The sequence below is a fragment of the Haliotis cracherodii genome, unplaced genomic scaffold, assembly GCF_022045235.1.
Source record: "Haliotis cracherodii isolate W230 unplaced genomic scaffold, xgHalCrac1.p SCAF_6, whole genome shotgun sequence".
Lineage (NCBI taxonomy): Eukaryota > Metazoa > Mollusca > Gastropoda > Lepetellida > Haliotidae > Haliotis > Haliotis cracherodii.
In genome coordinates this window covers 47,563,704-47,588,511 of record NW_027266319.1, presented here as the reverse complement: position 1 = coordinate 47,588,511, position 24,808 = coordinate 47,563,704, and the positions used below count along the sequence as shown (strand labels likewise).

Below are 24,808 nucleotides of genomic sequence, written 5' to 3'. Positions count from 1 at the left end.
AAAGTAGACCCAATTTATGAGAATATCTTCTTTATTTTACTGTAATTATCAGTGGTTCATATTGGGAAAGGGAGGTCACTCTAATTTCAAACGGGAGCTATCTCCGTTTTCATATTTACGAGAAATGGCGTCAGTCACGCTGTACGTTGTTGTTGTTCTAGCTATTAAATGCCAGCTTATCCCTAAGGTAAAATGTATTCTTAATTAAACGTTTGAATGCATTATCTATTTATCTTTCCATCCGTACATCTTCATAGATTGGTTATCAGCACTAAACCACTTTCTAAAATGTGGGCCCGCATTGTTCCCGTCATACATGGTGATCAAAACAAGTGGGCCCACATTTGTATATCACCTAGCTTCGTTAGGTTGTTTAATTAGTGCTGATAATCAATTACTAAATCTGGGCAGAATTTCTTCCGTCATATTTATTGCAACAGGAAGGACCATATTTATTAAACACGAAATTCTTCATTTTTCTAAAATGTGGGCCCACTTCTTCTGTCATATTGTGATCGAAACAGGTGGGCCAACATTTGTAAATTGCTGGGCTTCATTGAGTTGACTAAGTCATTTAGTAGGCTCACATTTGTAATTATTTTGCATGGGTATGTAGCTTTATATATTATTCTCATTTTGTAATATTGATGGGAAACGTCTTTGTAAATTATTTAGTGTGACGTTAATTCCACGAGAGGCACACAAAGTCTTTGAAGTTTGAATAACGTCATCATAGCTGACCACACTTGTTCCATAATAGTTTTGCAAAAATAGTTGCGAAGCAAGAAACTTAGATCTACTTCAAATTAAATTTACAGAGGCAATACCACTCATTCTACTTTTTCCAGTATAACACATCAATCTAATCATAAGTGTTGGTGGCGAAATAAGCCTGAAAATATGTCTACACTTGAATTGAACTCGGGACATGATACAAGCCTATTACCTCAAACTTTTCCAGAACTTGTTCTATAAAAGGAATAACTCATGAATATTAATGTTCCCACAACCTAGTTTTGCGATGGTCGTAGAAGTGAGTTTTGATGTAATGTCTTCGCATTTGTACATTCTAATCCAATTATAAATCATAATACTTATTTTAAATAGACAAAATAGCAGTTCGTAATGCGGGTTTGTTTACGTAGTACATATTCTCAACAACAAGTGCGTTTAGTTTCAAATAGGGGCCCACCTCAAACTTTTGATAAGGCAATGGGAGTTAGCTCCCTTCTCGAACCACAGTTAATGCGGTTTTGCCGTCTAATGCACATGATCGTATTGAGGAGTGCCTCCAGTGAGACACACTCTGACATATTGACAGGACACCACTCCGAGAGGCAGTGTGAAGCAGCCAACAGCTCCAGGCAAGCCAGGAGGACGACCAAAGAAAAAGACAAAATATAAGGTACATCACTATCAAGTAGACATTTATTCTAGTGATTGGCAATTTCTTTCATATTTCTAGCAAAACACTTACATCAGATGACTTAAATCTTTCATATGGCAACTCATTATTTTATATCTTTGTATTAGACAGGTATGTTTTATGTTGTTATTTTTACAAGGCTTAAGTACAGACTTGCATGATATAGTTGTAATCCTTCTGACTGCACTCACTGTGAATATCTGTCTGTCTGTCTCAGCCAATCGGCATCACCCCTCACATGACAGACGCAGCCCGCCATGCCCAGGAGGAGGCCGAGTTGAAGGTGAGTACACCTCTGAAACAGACAGTACCGGTAAACACAGTGGTCATGTTGACAGCTTAGATCAAGACATATGGAGAATAATAGTATGCTTAAGAGAAACACAAGGAGTGTATGTCTGCAGTATCACAACTGTTTCTTTACTTACACAATGACTCAGGCTGCCCTTATCTCCTTTAACTATTGTTATTAATCTTCATGTAAGAACATGAGTCTCTTGCTTCGCTGAGATGCATGCGGCCCTTTTTATATCCTGTTTTCAAGCCCCTAAGCAGTATTTCTCATTAAGTGTCTAGTAACAATCGCAGTACACTAAAATTAAGTCTTACCTTTGAGAAAATCTATTTCTGTTTTCAACTGGATAGTCAAATGACCTCATCTTGTCAAATTAATTGTGATAATGCCTCACCAAGTGAGACAAGTCAATCAGGTGCCATCTTGTTGCTGTCACATGATTTCGCACCTCGCTGTGACAGTCAAGTTAAAAATTGATGCACAACATGATCAGTCACATGACATTACAGACAGGAAGTTTACAAACAGCAGCCAATACACCATCAGTGTATTCGATCATTCTGTGAAAAAGTAAGTTTTGAGGCATGTTTTCATTACTTATTGAACATCTTACCTCATGTGGCTTACTTTGTCACATGCAGTGACACTTTGCTGTCTTCAGTGAGCTTTGAAGCATCTACTTTGATTACTTCATTAAGCCCATGTTTACATATTGTTTCGAGGCTCAAACAGAGGTGAGGCTCAAAAACATGTTACGTGGGAATATGTATAATCTGTTAATTGTTTGTATTTACTTGATGAAGGGGCATTGTTTTCTCTTAAAAAGAAATATGTACAAACAAAGACTAACTACAAAGTATATTGTCACATGATTTATGTTGGCTTTGATCTCCATCTTCTTCCACACTAAAACACATTGCCTCTATTTCTTGATGCATACAAGAGTGAAACTCAGTTAATACTGGAAAATCTCCGAAATATTGAGAATGTAAGTTGAAAGCCTTTTGTACCACAACCACACATTGAACCACAAGCACTTGTAGCATGAAACTAAGCATCTTCCAGAGGCAAAGGAGTTACCTGACTATATAAACCTACTGGCTGTTTGTGTAACTCGATATGGAGTTTTTGAAATTGTGGTAACACCTCGCAGGAGGGCTTACAACGATTGTAACACCTCGCAGGAGGGCTTACAATCATTATAACTTCCGTTCAGATTGTAACATGTAATGAAATGTAAAATCAAATGACAAATGTTTTCTTTATATTCTCGAGGATCGAACTCGCAACCTTCACATCTGTAGCCCAGTGAGTGTACCACAAGGTTACAGAGGTGTTGATAAGCAGCACTGCTTTTTAGAATGTCCTTTTCAAGATCCGTACGCCAGCAACAGGCTGTACAACGAATGAGTGTCAGTCAAAGCGAAACGTGTAATAGTCTCATCCTACGAGACGCACGTGCAGATTTCGTGCCATTGCGAGACACACGTGCAGATTTCGCACCGTTGCGAAACCCACATGCTGAGGTCACCGGTTTCATTGAACCGAGTTCACGACTGCAGGCGATATTTCATCACCGATACAGGTTATACATTTGAGAGTTTTTATTGCAGTTATTTCATTAAAAACGTTGTCTATGTGATGAGTCGGTTAATAAGTTGGAAAAACCATGTCTCCTCGAGATTAATAGAGACTGTAAACCCTCACATTTGGGAACGTCCCTCATGTGAGGGTTTACAATCTCTAGTAGTCCCTCATGTGAGGGTTTACAATCTCTAGTAGTCCCTCATGTGAGGGTTTACAATCTCTAGTAGTCCCTCATGTGAGGGTTTACAATCTCTAGTAGTCCCTCATGTGAGGGTTTACAATCTCTAGTAATCCCTCGGAGACATGGTTTCGCCTACACATAAAAGTTCACTTGCCAACCTTGCCGAACTAGCCTGGAATCATGGAGTTATATTTTGGTTGGACTTTTGGAGTCTATGCATAGTCTGATCAAAATCGCGGAACAAAATTGTCATTCCGTTCATGAACAATTTAACATGGCAACTGCTGTGTAGATTGCACGATTTGCAGAGCATGTGTACCATCATCTGTGCATTGACAGATGTTTTCCAAATCTTTTCATGTCTTTTAATCAAGGTGCTCAAGTGATTTGATGTAATTTGTAATTTGAGGTAGGACACATAAAAACCTGTAATAGCCACTGGTGGCACCACGATCGAACAACAAAATTGCATCCAAGTTAGACAAGGGTGGAAACTGGACTTTTAGAGTAATTTAACACCCTTGCCTCAGGAAGATGGAAACTAAGCATTAACCCCTAACCATGTCTAATTAATAGCCCATCTTCATATACAGTTGGTGGGTGGAAAGGCATGGTTGAAGTGCATTAGCAAGGAGTAGGATTATATATATATAGGAGTTGTTAAAGACTGTAGAGATTCGCTGGAGATGCATGGAGCAACAAGCCACTGTTTGTCATCACCTGTAGTGTATGATTGCTCCCAACAGGGAGGAGTAGTAGAGTAGTCACCTCGTTGTAGGATGAGTGAGTGAGTATGGTTTTATGTCACTTCCCATCACTATCACGACGGGGGACACCAGAAATGGGCTTCACTCATTGTACCCATGTGAGGAATCGAACTCGGGTCTTCGGTATGATGAACGAATGCTTTGACTACTAGGTTACCCCACAGCCCGGTTGTAGGATGAAGACACAGGTAAACTTTCCCACATACACAGTGTATGAAGCCCAATCTGTTGTCTCCTGGAATATTGCTAAAACAGTTTAAAACCATCTTCACTCACTCACACACAATAAGGAAATAGGACTGCAGTTTGAGATCAATGCTTGTCAATGCACACATCTGCACAAAGGTTTGACCTGGGCAATTCTTGCAAAATGATGGTAGATGTTCCAGTTATGTTGTTGTGTTAGTGTAAGCCTCAGTGTTACGTAGTGTCTCTGCAGTGTCATTGAGCTGGTGTTGTGTATCTGCCAGGCCCTGGAGAAGCTGAGTCTGTACCTGCCTGATGCTTACCGCACTGCTAACCGGCGGCGGAAGATGAGGAAGATCAGCACAGATGAACTGCCGTGGAGGACCCAGGTACTGGAACAGGCTATGATTACAACTTTTTGACAGTGTTTTTCTTCCTTGATGTCATCAAATGTTTAAGTGACACATATTTCAGATATCATTTTTGGTTTTGAAACAATCTGAATGCAAAGATATCATGCTTGACTCAAAGTAAAAGCTTGGTTTTGTCAACCTCTGATAACTCGAAGTATTTACGTAGGTCCCTTCAACACATCAGTGTTTGACTATATACCTAACAATCCCTCATTTATTATTATCATTTATGGAATGTGTAAGTTATGTTACTTGCCTGTGTTGCAGCTGAGCATTGTTCAGGGACTGAGTCACTTCGGGGCATTCCTACAGAAGCTGGAGAAGAGGGAGAAAGTCCTTGGCTCCACCAGCAGCAGCATGTACAAGTAAGATGTCTTCCCTGTCCTGCTTATTGTGCCACAACCCGCTTCAATGCCCAGCCTTGGCTGCAACACAGTAATAGGTTATTCAAGCTTCTTATTGAACTAAAAATGAATGTTTGAAAACTAGTAATTGGGAAAACTTTAAAAACAAACCTTTGTATGTATACATCATGTTGGTATGGCTGTCTCCAGGACATCCTTCTTGGACCAAGAATGGTTCACATTTGAGACAGCAGGAACGCTGGTTGTGGGTTGGGAGGGTGGCCCAGCACGACAAACATCTGCTGTTGGACTCGCAGCCTCACCACGCAAGATTGATGAACCTGTGTCTACGTTAAATGCCCTTGACCTTGCTGTGGATCAGGACAGACCGAAAACTACAGGCATCGAGTTTGCTGCTGCTGCTGCTACTGGTCTGTATTTACTGCTGACTTTGATACATCAACTGGTATATTTTGACATGGATTCCAACTGGTTTCATTTTATCATGATGTGCTTGATAAGTGCTAAGTTGTGTAACTGGGGAGGATGCAGCACACCGTATCATCTCTTGCAGTTGTTTTAGATGTGGCAAAAACAATTTTCCATATAAATTTGATTGTAACATCAATGAGATACTGGTAGTTTCAACTATTCTTTTCAACTATTCCCCTGGAAAGAATCAAAGAAGGGTCACCACAGTTCAGAGAGGCAGATGTGAATCTGATTATACATAATGTAAGGGTCATTAGTAACTGAAGAGTCTTTTTGCTGATGTCACAAATTGTATGTTTATGCTTTGTACTAATCAGTACTTATTGTAGTCAGAATGTTTGGATGGCAAATATGATATATAGTGTTGAGGATTATATGGGATTATCAAATGCTAATCAATGTATGAAAGAAATGAAATCATTAATTCCTCATGTTGGTTTTCCTAGGTGCCCCACCACCTCCGTTGTACACCATCCCACCAGAGACAGAGGACACACCCAGGACGTACCGGTCAGAGCAGGTGTCGTCCAGATATGAACACAAACGCCACATTGACCCCGACACATCGCCCTTGTCTACACGGGCAACAATAGAAGCTCTCAACAAGACATTCACATATTTCAAACATGCAGTGGTAAGTAATTGTCACCGTGTAGATCCTGTGTGTAATGATTTTATTGCATGCTGTTTTAAGCTAATCTGTACATAGTTCCAAGACAGTTACTTGGAGCATCATGAATCATGGCACCCTACATGTAAACAATGTCAGCCAGCTTTATGATGATTATCTTAATCGGGGCTGACCCAAACATTGTCCAGATGACTCTGATTGTTGTCCCTGTTTCAGACTCTCGCCCACAGAGGGCAGCACTGGACACTGTTGCAGAACGCTGCACGTGCTCTGTGGAACTGTGCCCATACTGCCTTGCTGCGTGCCTTCACTGCCAACCAGGGAGGTCAGGATGCAGGCCTACTCACCACTGATGTCCTGCGCTCACTAGTGTGGTCACCACTCCACATGGCTGCAGAGTGTCTGCTGGACATGATGGTGCATCTGCAGGTGGACCTTGACCACCAGTCATTCAAGGTAGGAAAGGAATTCTTTACTGAGTTATGAAGAAACATTAAAGGGAAACAACACTCCAACTCTCAGTCAGCTAGCCGGCACCGCTTTATTTAGCCCATGTAATCACCAGATGACAATTAGTATCAGCAACCCAACCAACTGGGCTTTGGACCACCTCTTTGACGGGAGGGTGAATCACCTTGAATCTTTACATTTGATTGGATGATGCTATAACCTTTTACCTTGCAAAACCTGTAAGCGTGAGTAAATGTGTATGTACAATGATGTAGTTTGGTAAACAGGAAATATGTGTAAGTACAAGTTTAGAAACAATGAAGTTAAGTTCATATACTCCATACAGCAATGATCCTTATTTTTCAGGCAAATTGCATATAATACAACAATTACTACTCCCTTCTTGTCATCCATGCTTAATGGTATAACCCTACATCTGTGTATTTGTTGTCATTAACTTGATGCTCAGTCAATGACTTTATTCAAGGTATAATTAGTGGTAGAACCACTCAGATGACCTGACAAAGACTATCCAAAATAACTTAATACTCTCCACCACTCAAGGATTAATCAGTGGTTCGCATTCGGCATTTCTTGTGTCTATTCAATCTAAGATTTGGTGAATGTATTACATGTTATGTATAATGCATGTGGCATTGCAACAAGAGGAGAATGATCAGTTGAATTGTTAAAAATCAGCGATTAAAGGATTAACCAATAATATGATGATTGATTCATAACTGTTATCTTGCATGATGGATTTGTAGGTTTACTATAGCAGACAGATTACACCTTTTTCTGAGCATGAATTGCCTATGTAAAAAAAAAATACTTTTTTCAAAGGATTAGCTGATAATACGTTGGATGATTGCTCATTGTTGTCTAACTCAATAGATTTTTTTAAAGAACCATGGACATCATGAACATAATTGTCACATGTGCTATCTCAGCTGACCAATGAGACACACTTGTACGACACCTACCCCCTGGTATGTGAAAAACTGTGATCAGTTGAGAGACAAAGACAGGTCCAGTAATATCAAAAAACGCTATATATATTTTAAAATATTATATTGTTACAAAGATAATGAGCATCAAACAAGTTTGGATGTTGGTCCTTTATGTGGATATTGACAGTGGATTACATTCCTCGAACAAGGTTACTGCCTAATATTTTCCTGAATTTTTGGCTGTTGTAATTATGATATTTGCAAATTTCACAAGTTTTAAACTTATAATTTCTCATGCTATGTATATCTTCTTTTGTCTTGGATCCAATGTGGAAATACGTCTCCGGCTTCTAAATGAAAAATGTTCACCTGAACACCCCTAGCATCTTCATGGTTACGATCCCAGGTGGTCAAATATGTGCCTCTTGAGCACGTTAACCTTCCATGCTTTACCACATGCTGGTCACCTTGTGTGGAAGTATTGCATGGACCAAGAGAATACATTTTTGTTTTCGTGAGACTTATTGCTGTTGGAGAGCGTTTCAACCTGGGGATAAAGGATAAACTTAGTCCGGCCTGTGCTAAATGCTAACATGCCTATTCTGAAACAGATCTCCTTACCAATCCATCTCTAACCTCATCTACAGTGGTGGTTAGTGAAATCAAACGTTTGCGTGGAGTCTCTTGAGGCCATTGGTCCCATCTCTTCATCTGTTTGTAGACGCATAAACAGTAGGTTGGGGAGCGCATTTTCATGATCTCCAGGTAGCAGGGTGTTGTTCCATGGGGGGTCGTTGCCTACACATCAACAATCTCGAGTTCAAGGCGGGCCTTCTGGCAGTAACTCATTGGCCAGAGCTCCTATGCTACTCTCACCTGATGATACAGTCTGACAACACTGCAGTGGTACATAAATCAAATGGGATCCACAAAGTCGATGTCACTCCTCTTGATCGCTCATCAACTCTTTCAACATCCACGTCCTGGCTTGCAGCATCCCAGGGGTCTCCATTTTTTGGACTCCCTGCCCCGACCCGACAAACCATTGCCAACGGAATGGTCTCTGAAACCAATAATCTTCCAATGGATCGGCCAATTATATCGGCCAATTACTTCAGCCTCAAGAGATGGATCTGTTTACCACCCGTTTCAACGCTCAGTTATCCCAATTCGTGTTGCCTATCCCTGACCTACAGGCTTGGGATCACAATGCTTTGTCAATCCCCTAGGAGGGAATCAATGCAAAAGCATTTCCTCCAACAGGCACCCTGGGTGCTACAGAATTTACCGCTTCAGGAAGACCTTCTACTTCAGCTGCATTCTCAGTGGCTCCAACCAGCCCTTGCAACAGCTCCACTGTTGCAGAACTTCTAACACTCTGCCGCTCCTACAAGCTGGTGGACCAATCTTCACAATTTAGACCCCCTGCATGGGATCTTAACCTGATACTACAACACATGACTTTCAGTGATTACGAACCATAAGCAGATAAGAACTTTGAGACAATCACGCTGAAGATTGTTTTCTACTGGCCCTGGCAACAGCAGCTCGTGTTAGCGAGATACATGCTCTGGATGTCACCAGTTTGAACGATCAGAAGAGCGTACCTACGCCTTCGTTAGGATTTTCTAGCAAAGAATCAACTTCCTGGCCAGCCTAATCAGTTATTTATGATTTCCCCGCTCTTGTCGATTTTGGGATCAGATGACCATGAAGATCTCTCCCTCTCTCCAGTTTGAACACTTTGTATTTATTTGAATGCATCACGTCAACACGGATTTCACGGAAGAGATTTTTCATCCCGCTATCAGCCTCTCCGCCATCATGGAAGGGTGCTTCTGGAAGTCAGACACTCACTACCTTTGCGACATCTCAGTCACAGATGTACAAGGTCTTCACAAGACCGGCCCTTTGATCTTGGCACAAATACTGTCACAGCCCAACAAACACAGATAAAATATTATGTACATGTGATTCTCACTATATTTTATGATTGTATATACTTATTAAATCTTTAAGACATTGAGCTTGCATTTAATGTTTTATTGAATGTTCAGGTTTCCCAGACCCAGTCCTTCTTTGAGGGTGGATTAACTCATATCTAGAGACTAATAGTCTTCAACAATCAATTGCCACTAGGTGCAGATGTTACTAAAAATAGGACAGTGTCCCGAACCTTTATTCCGCTCACGTCTGCCTCGAGTATGTCATGTGAGACTTTTGGTTCGAAGATCCTTTATTGATATTGTCGATCATTCAAGTCGTTCACCCTATACACAAAAATGTGTTTGAAAACCTGGACATAGCGTTAAAAGAGATGCCAACAAGTCGCATCTATTCCCCGGAGGTAGCACTGTTACATGTTTGAAGAATCGATACCGGTAGACAAACTAAGGTTGTTTTAAGTCGTCAGCTGTTGCATTTAACTGTTTTACAGCTACGCGGTCATTTCTTGAAAGACGACATATGTGAAAGACATTCATCATATATTCCCGATCTCATGCTGTTTTGATCGAATAATGTATCAGGATCACCAACACCGTTCAATCAAGTGTTCTTTCTTCCTCACGGGTTCACAAGTTTCATCGTGTATTCTCACGGTTGTAGTCTATACAGGCTAGGGTATCTGTGGCCCACCATCCAACCTTGGGATAAATGCAAATTTTAAGTATAAATTGTATATTTCGCACCAAAATTCTCTGAAGGTTTTATTTTTAATATGATGTCGATGGATAGCTTTCAAGTCATGTATGCAATAATCAAACAACAAAAACACAAGTCAGTTTGCCTGTAGGTACTTATTGTATACCATTGTTATAATATATGGCTTCTCATTCTTAGATCCTCTGATAGGTGTCGCTTCGCACATCACAGTGAAAATAACGCTAAACACTAGTCAAACCAGTCAAAATTATAGTCCATAATAAGCAAATTTTGATTTTGCGAAGAAAAAAGCAGTAGTATAGGTAATAGGGGTTCTGGCTCACTTCCACTGGAACCGGATTCATATACCTATACTGCTACTACAGGGGGAATTTTTTATGCCAAAATGATTATGCGATTCAACGATAGTCATGATTTGTATTAAACGAAACATCAATATTAATTAATAATGAATAAAATTTACTATAGCCCACGAGGATATTGGAAAGGTGTAGGAGCAATAAAAAAATTAGCCACCGCTGCTAAGGTATCTAAAGATGTGGCCAAGGATTGGTTAAAGAAACAAGCGTTGTGGCAAATATATTTACCGGCACCGCGTTATATACCGAGGAAGAAGTTTGATATTTCTACGACGAATGAAGTTCATCAGGCTGACCTCTTGTTTCTTCCTCACGATAAGGTAAAACGCAAAACGTATAAATACGCTTTAACAGTAGTGGATGTGGCTAGTCGATACAAAGAGGCTGAGCCATTAACCTCGAAAGATTCAACAGAAGTAGCTAATGCACTGAGCCGCATATATAAACGCGGACCACTAAAATGGCCCAAGTTATTTCAAGTAGATCCCGGTCGCGAGTTTATGGGATCGGTAACTAAACTCTTAACAAAGCACGACGTCAAAATCGTCCGTGGTGAAAGAGAGGCCCACCGTAGTCAAGCTATCGTTGAAAGATTTAACAGGACTCTAGCGGAACGTTTGTTTGGCTATCAGTATGGGATCGAAATGAAATCGGAACGATTGAGATCAACCGAATGGGTGACACGATTATCAGCCGTTGTATCAGCGCTGAATAATGAAGTGACGAGATTAATAGGGAAGAAACCATCCGATGCGATTAAAATGAAATCCGTGACTTCCGAATCTTCAGCACCGAGGAGAGGCAAAGAACAAAAACTTCCGGATAGAGTAAGGGTAAGATATTTATACCAGCCCGGTGAACTCGAAGGAGGCCTACGTCGCGCAACCGATCCCATATGGTCCCTTAAGACGTATAACATTAGTCGATTGGTTACGAAAGAAGGAGAGCCTATTCTTTATTATCTTCAAGATGGACCGGGCAGGGCATTTGTACGAGAAGAGTTGTTCATAGTTCCCGACGGTACGGTATTACCACCATAACCATAAGCATAGGTAGTTACACCATCATTATCAATCCATCTCTTTGTAACTAAGGGGGATAATGATGTCTTGTTCATTCTTAATCCATATATCCTATGATCATAACTTCTTAAAGAGTTCATCTCGTGTTTGAACGTTCTACCATTGAATAATGATTCTTTATACTGTTCGTGTTTGATATGCTTTTTTACCACATACTTCTTAACACCCTTAGCTTTTCTTATCTCTCCATTATCGGACTTTTTTATAGAATACATCTTAGGTCTTAATCCTACATACTCCGCTATAGGAGTCCCAGCACATTCATCCTTCATCTTACCTAACACCTTTTTATTTACTACGCTGTGCAGTGGATTATCTTTTGGGTAATCGCTCGTGTCGTACATATCTATTTTTTCTGCCATATCTTTATACACATCCTCGGTTTGTATTTCCATCAACAAAGAATCTGTGTCGGTATATAACACCTCGCATCTATCGCCGTATTGCTTCTTAAGTTCGTTGTAATAAAAGTCATACATTAAGTGTTTTGACAAGTCGAGAATACTCATACCGACGTACATCGGTCTGTTGAATTTTATATTACTCTTCTGCATATGCAACGCGGCTAAGTCGTTATCGAATATCTTGCTTCTGTTAAAAGCCGGACTGGCTATGAGTTTCCTGAGTCTTTCTTCCTCATTAGATCTGACTAATTTAACATCAACACGCTTCCTTAGATTCTCCATAGTTTTACCGAATACCGAGTTATTCATGAGCTTATATAGATTCTTTTCGAAATCGCTGGTGGCTATCTTTCTTAAATCTGTGTTCAACCTTATATAGGGCTCCATCCAAGGGCTTTGATCGAACTTAAGAACTCTGTGTATTTTCTGAAGTTTCATACCTAACGATAGATACAACTGGAGATTTCTGTAGTGAACTATATATTTTGTCTTATCCATCAAATTTGGTACGAGTTTTTCTACGTTAGCTAACCTATTATTACCCATCAATGAACGTTGATATTCCGACATCCAGTCTTTATTAACCATTAATCTTTCGGGAGCTAGCGGATAACTGTTATGGTCTTTATGTAAGGAACTCGGATATTCCAAGTCAACTTCTAGTATGTACCCTTTATTCTCATCAATATTATTGATATCATTCACATTGACCCACTCAAAACCACCCGTGGGTAAAGGTTGACTCATAGCCCATCCGTACAAATTGTTAGCGTCGAGATATAATATGTGCGTGTCGGGTTTACTCGGATCGTATCCTTCCACTAATTTATTATTAGCCTTAGAATACCTTTTCGCCGCCATCGATATACCCCCTCTTAATCCTTTCTCAATAAACAAGTGCATATCGTAATCTGTGAGTAGTTTTAGTTCTACGCCGGTCTTCTTCAACAATGCATCCCACGATAGTCCGGGACTGGAATAGTACCATGCCGGGTCCAAGCCGTATTGTTTTAAACACGTCTTTCTAAATATCTCGAATATATCGGCGAGTAACAGTACATCGGTTTTTAAGTACAGATCGTGATAATCGCCTAAATTCTTACAACCTAATTTATCCCAGACCGTCAGAGCGTGTTCATAATCGGCATCTGTTATTCTAGATTCCGTTAAGTTACTATAGAATGATTCGAGGGGTGGTAATTCAGTTTCTTCGAATCTAGACCAATCATCCATATATTCGTAAGGATATACACCTTTTCTCAGCAGCAAATGACGAGTTATCTGATCGGTATATTGATTTGTTATAGCGAAGTCATCGGGATTGTTCGCTTTAGCTAAATTGTTCAGGGAAGATAACAGAAACTGTACGGAGTCTATGAATCTAAGCCCATTACTTTGTTTTATTCTAGATTTCCCATCCTTGTCCCTATAATGTATAGGTTTAGTCAACGAGAACGATATGTATTTTTCCATGTTGTTAGGAATGCACGTTAAACCGCCGTCGGTCTTTGAGATAGCTTACATAATGAGATGTGAATCGTATCCTCTAAGGTTATGAAACACAACGGGGATGGGTATTGTTTGAGCATTCATTTTTAGTTTCAAGTTACACTCGTTATGAGCGGCTCCCCGATAAGTACCCGTGACGTGACAGTGATCTCTTACGGAATCCCCATCCAGAGGTTTATTACAAACGTGACAACTCGTTGACTTCTTGTGGGCCCTCCAATCATCTATCGTCAAACGCATGGGTTTCTTACACGATAATTCTTCCCTGATTATTCTCTCTTCATTTTGTAAATATTCTAGGAACTTTCCCGCTGCATCGGGACCTCTGTAAATCACGGGAGTGTTTGTTTTCCCATCATACCTTACAACTATATATCCAAACCCACAAGGAATATGTTCTTGAGTTTTGTAGGTAAAACTACTATGGTTGGTATTTTCTATGGGTTTGATAAGCGCTTCGAAGTCGGCATAAATTACGTACAGTACTGGCATTTGATTACAATAATGTTCAAATTTTAATATATTTTTTCCCTCTTTAGGCATATCGATCCTGATAGCGGTCTGTCCAACACCTCTACAGTCTTCTTTATGCGCTTCTAATAGATCTTGTCTGCTGTACCCATGCAGGCATCTTTCGCAGAAATATTTCTTTCCCTTATATTTAGTTTGATCGTATAGCACCCTGTTTAAACTCTTTATCCACGTATAATGATATTTACCATCTTTTTCGATCAGAAATGAATTGATTCTGGGAATATGTTCCGGAGTGGAGCTTATTCTGTGTACAACAATTCCTTTAGAATGTCCGAAAACATTTATAGCTAAATTATTTTGCTTTTCCACCTTATCAATTTGCGATATTGGTGTAGGTTCGTCTATACCATCGAAGTTGAGTCCATCGTTTTGGGGATAGCTAGAAGGTCTATCCGCATTTTTGTCTACGGGGAACAATGCAGATCTTATCATCATTCTTAAACAGTCATCGGATTTATTTTTTACGTTAATTATGGCTTTTTTCTTCTTATAATACGGGGGTAAATCTATATAAGATCCACCTTTGAAAGGCATGTAATTCGCTATATCTAAATATAAACTATCGATTCTATCCACACCCCAACCCGAACCTCTATTAGTCCAGCGTTCTAAAGTTTCCTGTATCCTCTGAATTGATGTATCTAATGATGCGTTTATAGTATCGGATTCGGTTATAACTTCTTGATTGCTTCGGAAATATGGTTCGGTATATTCGACGCTATCGTCTGCGTTACTTTTACTCAATGTCATTTTAATCGTCAGCTGGTATTTTATACTTTGTAAATCATCTAATTCCTCGTTAATTTTACTCGATATGATGGGCTTAATATCGTTAACATCCATGTTGGAATTAATATCCATCTTCCAACCTCTTAGATATTTACCAACGCCGGCGGATGTGGGTACAAATATTAATTCTTGTTGTTGTTGATTATCATCATTATCATGTTGAATATCATCCTCGTCTTGTTGATTATTATCTAGTAAAGCGATCAATTCAGCTCTTCTCATTCGAGAATAACCTCTCAGCCCACTGTTTCTCGCTCGAACTCTGAGTTCTCTAACAGTCTGTGGTGGTTCCAAACCGAGTAAGGTAATCAATTCAGCTTTTCTCATACGAGAATATCCACGTAGACCACGTTGCTTTGCCATAGCTTTTAACTCTCTGACAAAAACCATTGTGGTTGAATGGTATATGCAAAATGATTCATTTGTCTAATTGGTTGTTTTCATATATCTAAATACGTATCCTCCCCAACCTATTCCTCTCATTGATGTAATCTCTCTTCCTAGCATAAATAATCTGATTCCTGACCCTATCAGCACCATGTTTCTTACATAAACAATAATGACCATTGACCCCTATCCCGCATTCAGAACACTTATAGTTTATGTGTCCACGCTTGATGTAATAATTGTGTATACCGCAGTAAACATCAACACAGCGGCGGTTACATAGAGTCGTCTTCCCCATGAGTGTAAACTTGCAGTTATTCATGGTATATACATCTATCACATCATTTGTCTAAATGCAAATCACATCTACACTAGGGAATAGCTGAAAATCAATACTGCGGATAACCCAATAATAACAAATGCGACCTCTCGGTCTTTCTGAGCCTCTGACGGTGTATAAAACTGACTCATTGTTGGTCTAGGTATTGGGTCGAGTTTTTTCCCATAAACGAGGTAGTATTCGTGCATGGCGGATTCGACATCCTTAAACGTTTGAATTGAATGTCCTTCCTTAATCAGTTTTTCATGAATAAAGTCTAATCTCTTCATTCTCTGCTGCGTATATTGTAACTGGGCTGCTTGGTATTGTTCTAAAGCTTCGTTATGTCGTTTACGCTCCTCTTCAACTTCTTTAGCGTTTGATTCCCTCATACTGGAAAATAAATAATTACTCCCCGAAAAAGCTAGAGCATTAACAACAGCTCCACCGACCATCATCGCAATTGATGCCATATAAAATATTCAAATGTTTATATGAATATAAATATTCAAATGTTTAATTACTTCATTATGTCTTCCGGGATAAGTCCTTGTTTGATGAGCATATCCTTCGTTGCCATTGCTAATCCAATATCCAGAATCATCATACCTATATCAAATCCATTAAAATCTAGCTTGGGAGGTGTGGCTTTAGTAAGCATTTTAGCCATACGGGCATAGCCAATGGCCAAGCCGGTGACCACCGCTGAATGATACGTCGCGTTTACCAACATTTTACCGTCTGTAACTGGAGTAGTCATGCTTCTTATAGCATTATATGAGGACTAACCTCTAATTGAACTTGTTGTTGCGGCGGGGGTGACGTTTTCTCTTCTTCGGTCTTATAAAAGAACCATACAGCCGCTATACCAGCAACTCCTACTAGTGCCCATGTTTTAATCGGATTTGAATTATTTATTAATTTTGCTTTGCGCGCCAGCCCTCCCTTCCTTCCTGCGGCTATTTTTTTGGGGTTCTTAGTAACTCTAGCTTGTTTTTGTGTTTGTGGTGCATTCACTGGTGGTTCCTCATTCACTTGTTCCGCAATCTGTTGTTCCGTTTCCACAATCTGTTGTGATTGTGGTTCCGCAATCTGTTGTGTCTCCATTATTTATTTGAACTTCGTTCTTTATATTATTAAGTGGGCACGTATGTTTAAATTGACAATACCTAGCCGTTATTAAAGCTGTGGTGAGCGGAGCTAAGAACATTCCGAATCTATGATAAAACTCACAGCTCACTGAGCTTATAGCGTGTTCGATGAATGGGTCTTTCTCTAGAGATTCGCATAAATACATGCGATGTTCTGCCGGGATAGGGAGAAACGTACTAGCTACGACTGTGTATAGTTGTAATATAGACGACCCTATCGTTTTAGTCATGGTAGCTCCCAGTCTAGACTCGTAACGCGCGTACAGTTTTTTAATCTCTTCGTCGGTCATGTTATCAATTTTTTCGATGGTATAATTTTCTCCCAAATATTGGGAACATTTTCCACCGGCTACCAAAGCCGCGAGTCTTTCTCTATGTTTATCTGCATGTTGATCAGGATCAGATTCTTTGAGCATTTGTTCGATGAGTTCGTCGCATTCCATAATGTAATACCTAGGGAGATATTTAAGTCTAACATAATATAATATGACGTATCCAATACATCCCGTAATAATGAACTGTTGCGAAAGAATGATGATTTCGAACCACATTTTATGTAATATTAACCGCTAATGTTCAATTTGCTACATTTTGCTACAATTTTCCTATATTTGCTATAATTTTCCTATAATTTTGCCACATTTTGCTACATTTTTGCTACATTTTTGCTACATTTTGCTAAGCAATTGCATAAGCAGCTGGTTGATCGGTTTTTAATACGAGTTTACAGTGCTTCGTTGCTGCTAACACTTTTCTGACTTTGTCACGTTCATTCTTGGTATAAATGACGTCATTTTCGCGTAAACATTCCTCGAATGAATCTCGATCTTTGCAATGAAACAGCGCTACCCATTTGGTCTGCTCTCTGAGATCTTTCAGGACAGAGTTGTATTTTTGAGTAAGTACCCAAACGCTATGTTGAGTATGCCGACCGGAGAATGCTAAATACGAAAGCATATCCTTCTTTTTTGTTAATTCTTTACTCGCGCTGCAGTCGTCTATTACGAAAAGGGTTGATTCTCCTTTGTATTTTTCATGACATACTCGGAGACAGTCTTGTAAACGATCGCCCGGATCGACTCTGTGTATTCCGTCGTCATTCATTACCCAATCTCTCGATAAGTATGTTTTATTAACGCTTATAGTCGGGCACAGAATAATAATATGATCGAAAACGTCCCGATAATGACTTTCTAAAATATCTAGAATAAAGGCTGTTTTTCCGCAGCACGTTTGCCCGCATATGATAGCGCAGTGCGGATCTTTAGGTAAAAGATTATCAATAGATCGCTTGCACGAATCTCCCATTTTGTATATTAAGTTGCGCATCCATAATCACGTACAAATATATGTTTAATTTACCAGCCGATTCCTGGAGCTTCGTTATCTGTATGGTGGCACCCTCGCTAGCATTTTCTATTCTCCTCCCACTGCCGTGTAATTGGTCATCGTCCGTTGTTCGCATGTCGAGCCATAGCGCGTACTTCGAGGTGAGGTATTCACCCATCGATACACTCCCGAGAGACAAATCTTTCACGACCGCGTTAACTTCCGGGGAGCGTTTTATAGAAGGAAGTTTTTTAATCTCATCCCATTGTTGATGCGATAGCATTCCTTGGCTATATAGTTGATTAGGAACGCCCTCGATAGTCAATTCTACTTTCGTAATCTTGGGATTGTAGAACTTCTCGGTATTTCTTTTAAACGCATCGGAGGGGTCCTCGAACAACATTAAAATACCCTTCAACGACCTCGTGGGGACGTTTAGATTGATATTCCACGTCGTATCTTTTTTGTCCCACGTGATCTTTCGGTGTCGCAGCACGCGATCGTACAAAATGGCTAAACTTCCCGAATACTGGTTACGAATTTGTCTGGCTAATTCGGGATCCGTTATCATATCGTACTCCAGCGAGATATTGTCAATGGAATAGCTAGCATCTTCAGCAGCTCTGATTACTCTACCGTAGTCGTTAAAAGTGAGTTCGTATTCTAACCTATCACCTAGGGATGCTTGATAAAAGGGCATGTGGGAATCTAGTAATTCAAAGTCTAGGGGAATATAGAATCTGTTACCTAATGCGTCGGCAACGGCCTGATCTTTTTCGTTGGTACCAACACCATTATCAGCACCTACGCGCAGTCTCAATGTGTTCTTATTACAAATACCTTGGTACTGTAAGTTTTCCCGCTCTTTATCCGTTCTCCAGAGATCCATGTAACAATAGTATACATCGCTATCGTCGATACTCAAAACCTCATTACCGCTAATTTTAATAGCGATTTTCTTAACGATAGCACGACCTAAGTTCTGAACGGGCTCCCTGTTAACGTCGGTAGAAGTCAAACTAATCGTAAATGCTAGTCGGACAGTTCCCGGAACTAACACATCGTGTGCGCCGAGATTAGGAAAGCGAACCAGAAGCGTTTGATTCTGATCGATGGTACTAGGGTTATTAGTTATAGTTACAGACTGACGAATTGCTTTGACCCCTAATGGATCCCGAAGTCTGCGTTGTGGGTTTAACTTGCGTCCGTATTGCGAAGACATTGTTATATTGAAAACATGTACCCTATGTTTAATATAAAAATGACTGATTTTGATATTAATGACTTAGATCTAAGTACCTTTGGTGACCCAATCGAAGATACTGATGAAACCAGGTTTGGTGACACAAATCTTAATGATGAACTTTTACAATCAACCGTCAATGATTATTACGATGCATTAAAAGATGATAAAAATTATGTTACTCCAATAGGTCGTGAATATTCAAAGTTTGAGATAGATAGTAAAGGAATATTGCGACTGCGTGGCGCTCCGGATATTGATCTTATGCATTCTCGTACTCGTAAGCCCCTAGCCTTGTCTACGATAGCCGCTAAAAAAGGCATCGGCTTTGTTCGTGATGAATTAGGTTTTGTAGACTACCGACGACTTCCCGCGAAGACTACTAAGGCTCTTCAGACTATGAGGAAAGAACTCGTTAATACAGATGATTTGGAAGCAGCCTCGATGGTGGCCTCGGACGGACTCGGAGAAATCTTAGATATCTATTACGATAATTCAACGCATTCGGAGTTCAGTATTAGGGAATTACGAGGTCTTGACAAGGCAATGCAAACTATGCGGGGAGAACTCATCAATAATATAGCCAAGCTATCCGAAATCGACAAACACATAGCTCAAGAGAAAACAAAACTCGAACAGGCGGGCGATGAATTCAGTAGACGCCACGTTGCTGAAAGATTGCGTTACCTAGAAGAGGAAAGATTGGCCCGCCTCGAAGCGGCTTCCAGTAATAGAAAGGCACTTCGTTCGCAAATCAGTCGTATTCGAGAAACTATCGATCAAGTCCTCAACGATGATACTACACTGGCCGATAAAATTAAAACATTGTTCAGAGAACAGGGAATAACAATTGCTAGTATTTTAACCGCGTTGGGATTTATCATATCGACTTTGACTCTCTCGTTAACAGGTGGCACAGGTAGCGGAGGATCACCGCCTAACGATAAAAACGGTATAAGAGAGTGGATAAAAAAGCATTTAAAAGCATTAGGTTCAGCACTGGGAATGCTAGCTGAGAAAGCCGCGGCCGCACTTCCCGGTATAATAGGGAGTGTTGTTTCCTGGCTATTGAATTTATTAGCTAAGACCACCACTTGGCTTAGTCAAAACTTGTGGGGGTTGATCGTAGCAATTGCAGGGCTGTTGTACGTATTCGCTAAGAACTATTTAACCACCAAATCAGTTCGCTAAGAACTATTTAACCAAATCATGAGTAAGCCAACCGAGACTCCACCCACTACAAGCGCTGTTTTTTCATCGATATGTTGTTGATTTTTAGCCGCAATATGCGGTGACACTTGTGCATCAGTAGATGTTTGTGCATTAAAAGGTGTTTGCGGCTTGACTATTCCCTTTTCGCCCGTGATCGTTTGCGTTATTAATTCGACGTTCATATCTGAATTTATACCTGGTTTTTGTTGATCGGTAGCGATAACAATTTTATTATTATAGCCTATCACTTGACCGATCTTAAGTTCCATATTACTCGGAGACATGTATAGTCCCGGTTCATAAACAAAGTCCACTTTGGATTGAGCGTACTGTAATGCATCTTGAAAACGCTTTATAGACGATGGTATGTCAACTGGTGAATTAATGGCGTCCTCCACGTTTGAGACAAACTGTTTTTGCGCATCGAGCGCCGTCCCAGAACCGATAATGGACGTTCGTGTTTGCGATTGCGCTCCGAGAATAGCCCATACATAAGTTCTTATCGATTCATTAACTCTTACAAATCCTGGATTAGTAAAATTGTTTTCCGTTTTATCATTAAGAAATTCATTCCAAGCGTCTCCGGGTGGTTGCTCAACCTTTTGGATGGTGAAAGCAACACCACCCTTAAAGTTCATACGATCATCTCTCCACTCGTTACTTGAGAGAGCAAAGCTCGGAAGGAGCAGACCCCTTTTCAGTAAATCATCGCTGACTTCTTTAACAGAGTGTGCACCAGCGTATGGAATACCTAGACCATGGTTAACTCCACTCAGACGCCAATCTTTACTCGTAGAAACATTAAATTCATTACAAATACGTTCGAATGCCTTCTTATCGTACTGATTATTTGTGGAATTCCACGCTCGATCCTGCGGTAATGGAGCACTAATTTCTTTAAGTATACGTCTAATCTGATAGTACACGTGAAATGACATAACAGACTTATTCAGTTCAAATCCTGGAGCGTAAAGAGATACGCCACATCCCGTTGTGGCACACCATATGGCAAAGTTTAACTGATTCTGCCAAAATTGCATCGGATTGTGAAACCAATCGTGCACCATTTTATCGCTAGTTGCCGTTACCCTGTAGTTTTCAAAGATATCGGGGAATTTAACTAAAAATTCAGCACCAGAGGCAGTTACTATAATCGATTGATTAGTAATGTAAGTTGATTTCATATTTAAGTTATGATATAGTATCATTGTATATTTAATATGTATGTTACACTCCCGGGAATAACAAATGGTCAGTCTATTGAACTGCTTCATACAATCGATAACTCGGATGGACAACTCGAAGTAGCTCTATGCGATGTAACGTATTACCCACGGTGGACCAATATAAGTGCTACGAGAGGAAATAATGAGATAATAATAGCACATGAAAGAGATAGAATTATTACTATACCTGATGGGTATTACAGCGTAAGCTCACTCAATGATGAATTTTTTAAGCCTTATGGAGCTAGTTTCACACAAAATGAGGCGACTGGGAGACTGAAATTATCCCCTGGAATAATGGGTGTAATTCCTTACAGGAACTTAAGAATTACAATTGGATTTGCAACCAATTATACTATAATAGTCGATTCATCAAATGAGGGAAATACATTACCCGATTTAGTTCCCTATAAAGAGCTGTGCATCCATCTTGATCAAATCAGTACAACGGATAATATTCAACAAGAAAATCCTTCAACTCTACTCAGAAGTGTTCCAGTGAAAAATGAAAAATACAATAGCGGTAGAACCGAATCTTTCTCATCATTACAATATAAAAAATTAAAGCGTGGTATTATTTCAGACCTCAAAATTTCTGTATTAGATGTAAAACACCAACCTGTACATATAGGATACTTAAGTGTAACACTCCATATTATAAATAATGGTTGATGCCATATTTAAGTTATGATATAGTATCATTGTATATTTGATATGTATGTTACACTCCTGGGAATAACAAATGGTCAGTCTATTCAACTGCTTCGTACTATCGATAACTCGGATGGACAACTCGAAGTCGCTCTATGCGATGTAACGTATTACCCGAGGTGGATCAATATAAGTGCTGCGAAAGAAAATAATATGATTTTCACAATATCCTCTCATACTATTTATGATGTCATTACTATACCTGATGGGTATTACAGCGTATGCTCACTCAATGATGAATTTTTTAAGCCTAATGGAGCTAGTCTCACACAAAATGAGGCGACTGGGATGCTGAAATTAGCCACTGGAGAAAAAGAGGTAATTATGTACATTAACTTAGTACTTAAACTTGGATTTCCACTCCTCGATAAACCTATATACCCCAACATAACAATACATGGAAATACATTACCTGATTTAGTTCCCTATAAAGAGTTGTTCATCCATCTTGATCAAATAAGCACGACGGATAATATTCAACTCGAAAGTCCTTCAACTTTGCTCAGAAGTGTTCCAGTGAAAAATGAAAAATATAATAGCGGTATAACGGAATCTTTCTCGTCATTACAATATAAAAAATTAAAGCGTGGTATTATTTCAGACCTCAAAATTTCTGTATTAGATGTAAAACACCAACCTGTACATATAGGATACTTAAGTGTAACACTCCATATTATAAATAATGGTTGATGCATCAGGCCCTGGAACGCTCAGACAATGTAATACAATTGCGCTTTCCGATCTCGGAGACACAGAAGGATTTGATAAACCCGGTACCAATGGTAAGTTATACGCTTTACACTTACACGATAATGTATACAAGCGGAAAGAAGTCACATTCACGGGTAATCTAGAAGATTTAAGCGATGTCGACGTTAGTAGACTCCTTAAAACCACTCCGTACAATATTATTTACAACAGTGAGAATAAATGGACTATGGTCGAGGCAAACATCAAGTGGCTACTGAATATCGTCATTACCCCACCTTATGCGATGATGGGTAAGGGACATAATTTAACTAAGATAATAAATAGTGGCATCGTACTCGCGGCCTATATCCCGTCAAAACGAAAAAGTGTGTTAGTCACTCCCCTGCCAGAAAAACCAGGTCATATGTTATATAGTCGTCCGGCAATCCAAAATGTTAGTTTAAATTTGGTTACCGAATTCGATGATATTAAACAGAACTTGAGTGCAATACCTAATATTTCTACGCTTATTATTGAAGTCTTGTTCGGAGATGCACCGGTAGATGCCTTCGAAATATTACCAGGTCTATCGATTAAATGGCTCAAGAAACACGAGCGTCAACGTTGCAGTATTATTCATGTCGGTGCATCACCCGTTACATCCCTCGAGGGGGTTCAAATTATTAAAAGTGGTAGTATTTCCCTTTCTAAGATATTCTTGCCGTATAATATACATTTGATAAGGTTGATGTATACTCTCAAAACATTTAAGCAAGACCAATTAAAGACTATTATATATTCGTAATATACACTATGAGTTTATATCCAGCGCTCGATGAAATGATGGAAACTGTTGATGGATTTCGATTACATCAAATAAGCGACATAAAACATCGAATAGAAAAGGATAGGGAGTTGAGACTTGGATTGTATAAAAAGTATCGCAGAGCCGTGAATGCTCTGGACGGAGTTGACACCGCTCTTGTAGTAGCTGGCATGGGAGTCGGTGTAGCCGGTGTCGGTTTACTATCAACTATAATCGCCGCGCCTATCGTGCTCGGCATGGAAATAGCCGCTGGAGTCTCGGGACTGGCAGGAATAGCGATAAAATTCATTTCTCGTAGGTTGCAAAAGAAAGCATTAAAACACGATAGTATTCGGATACTCGCCGATGCAAAGTTGAACAGCATCGAGGATCATATTTCGACAGCAATGGCCGATTGTAAGATATCCGAGGATGAGTTTCGTTTAGTGCTGTCGGAACTCACCAAATACAATGAAATGAAGCAGGAGATTCGATCAAATTCTCATAAGACCAATGGTATTAGCGAAGACGATAAAAAAAAGTTCATAGAACAAGGGAAGCAACAAGCGCGTCAATTATTCCGTGCCAAAACCAAAGAACTGGTTGGAGATTAAAAATAAATTGCTTACTATCGTGTGATTACATTTAGACAAATGCTTACATAAATATATA

General features: G+C 39.7%; 1 protein-coding gene across 2 annotated transcripts in view; it reads left to right on the top strand.

Moving 5' to 3' along the window:
* The window catches only part of LOC139444904 (cilia- and flagella-associated protein 54-like), a 122,026-nt gene that overhangs the window by 51,121 nt on the left and 46,097 nt on the right, over positions 1-24,808 (top strand). For both annotated transcript variants that reach the window (XM_071225911.1, XM_071225910.1), the window contains exons 32-38: positions 1,322-1,405; positions 1,644-1,709; positions 4,727-4,831; positions 5,123-5,220; positions 5,410-5,630; positions 6,138-6,325; positions 6,539-6,778. In XM_071225911.1, coding sequence (XP_071082012.1) covers positions 1,322-1,405; positions 1,644-1,709; positions 4,727-4,831; positions 5,123-5,220; positions 5,410-5,630; positions 6,138-6,325; positions 6,539-6,778 — 1,002 coding nt within the window. The remainder of the gene's footprint in view (positions 1-1,321; positions 1,406-1,643; positions 1,710-4,726; positions 4,832-5,122; positions 5,221-5,409; positions 5,631-6,137; positions 6,326-6,538; positions 6,779-24,808) is intronic.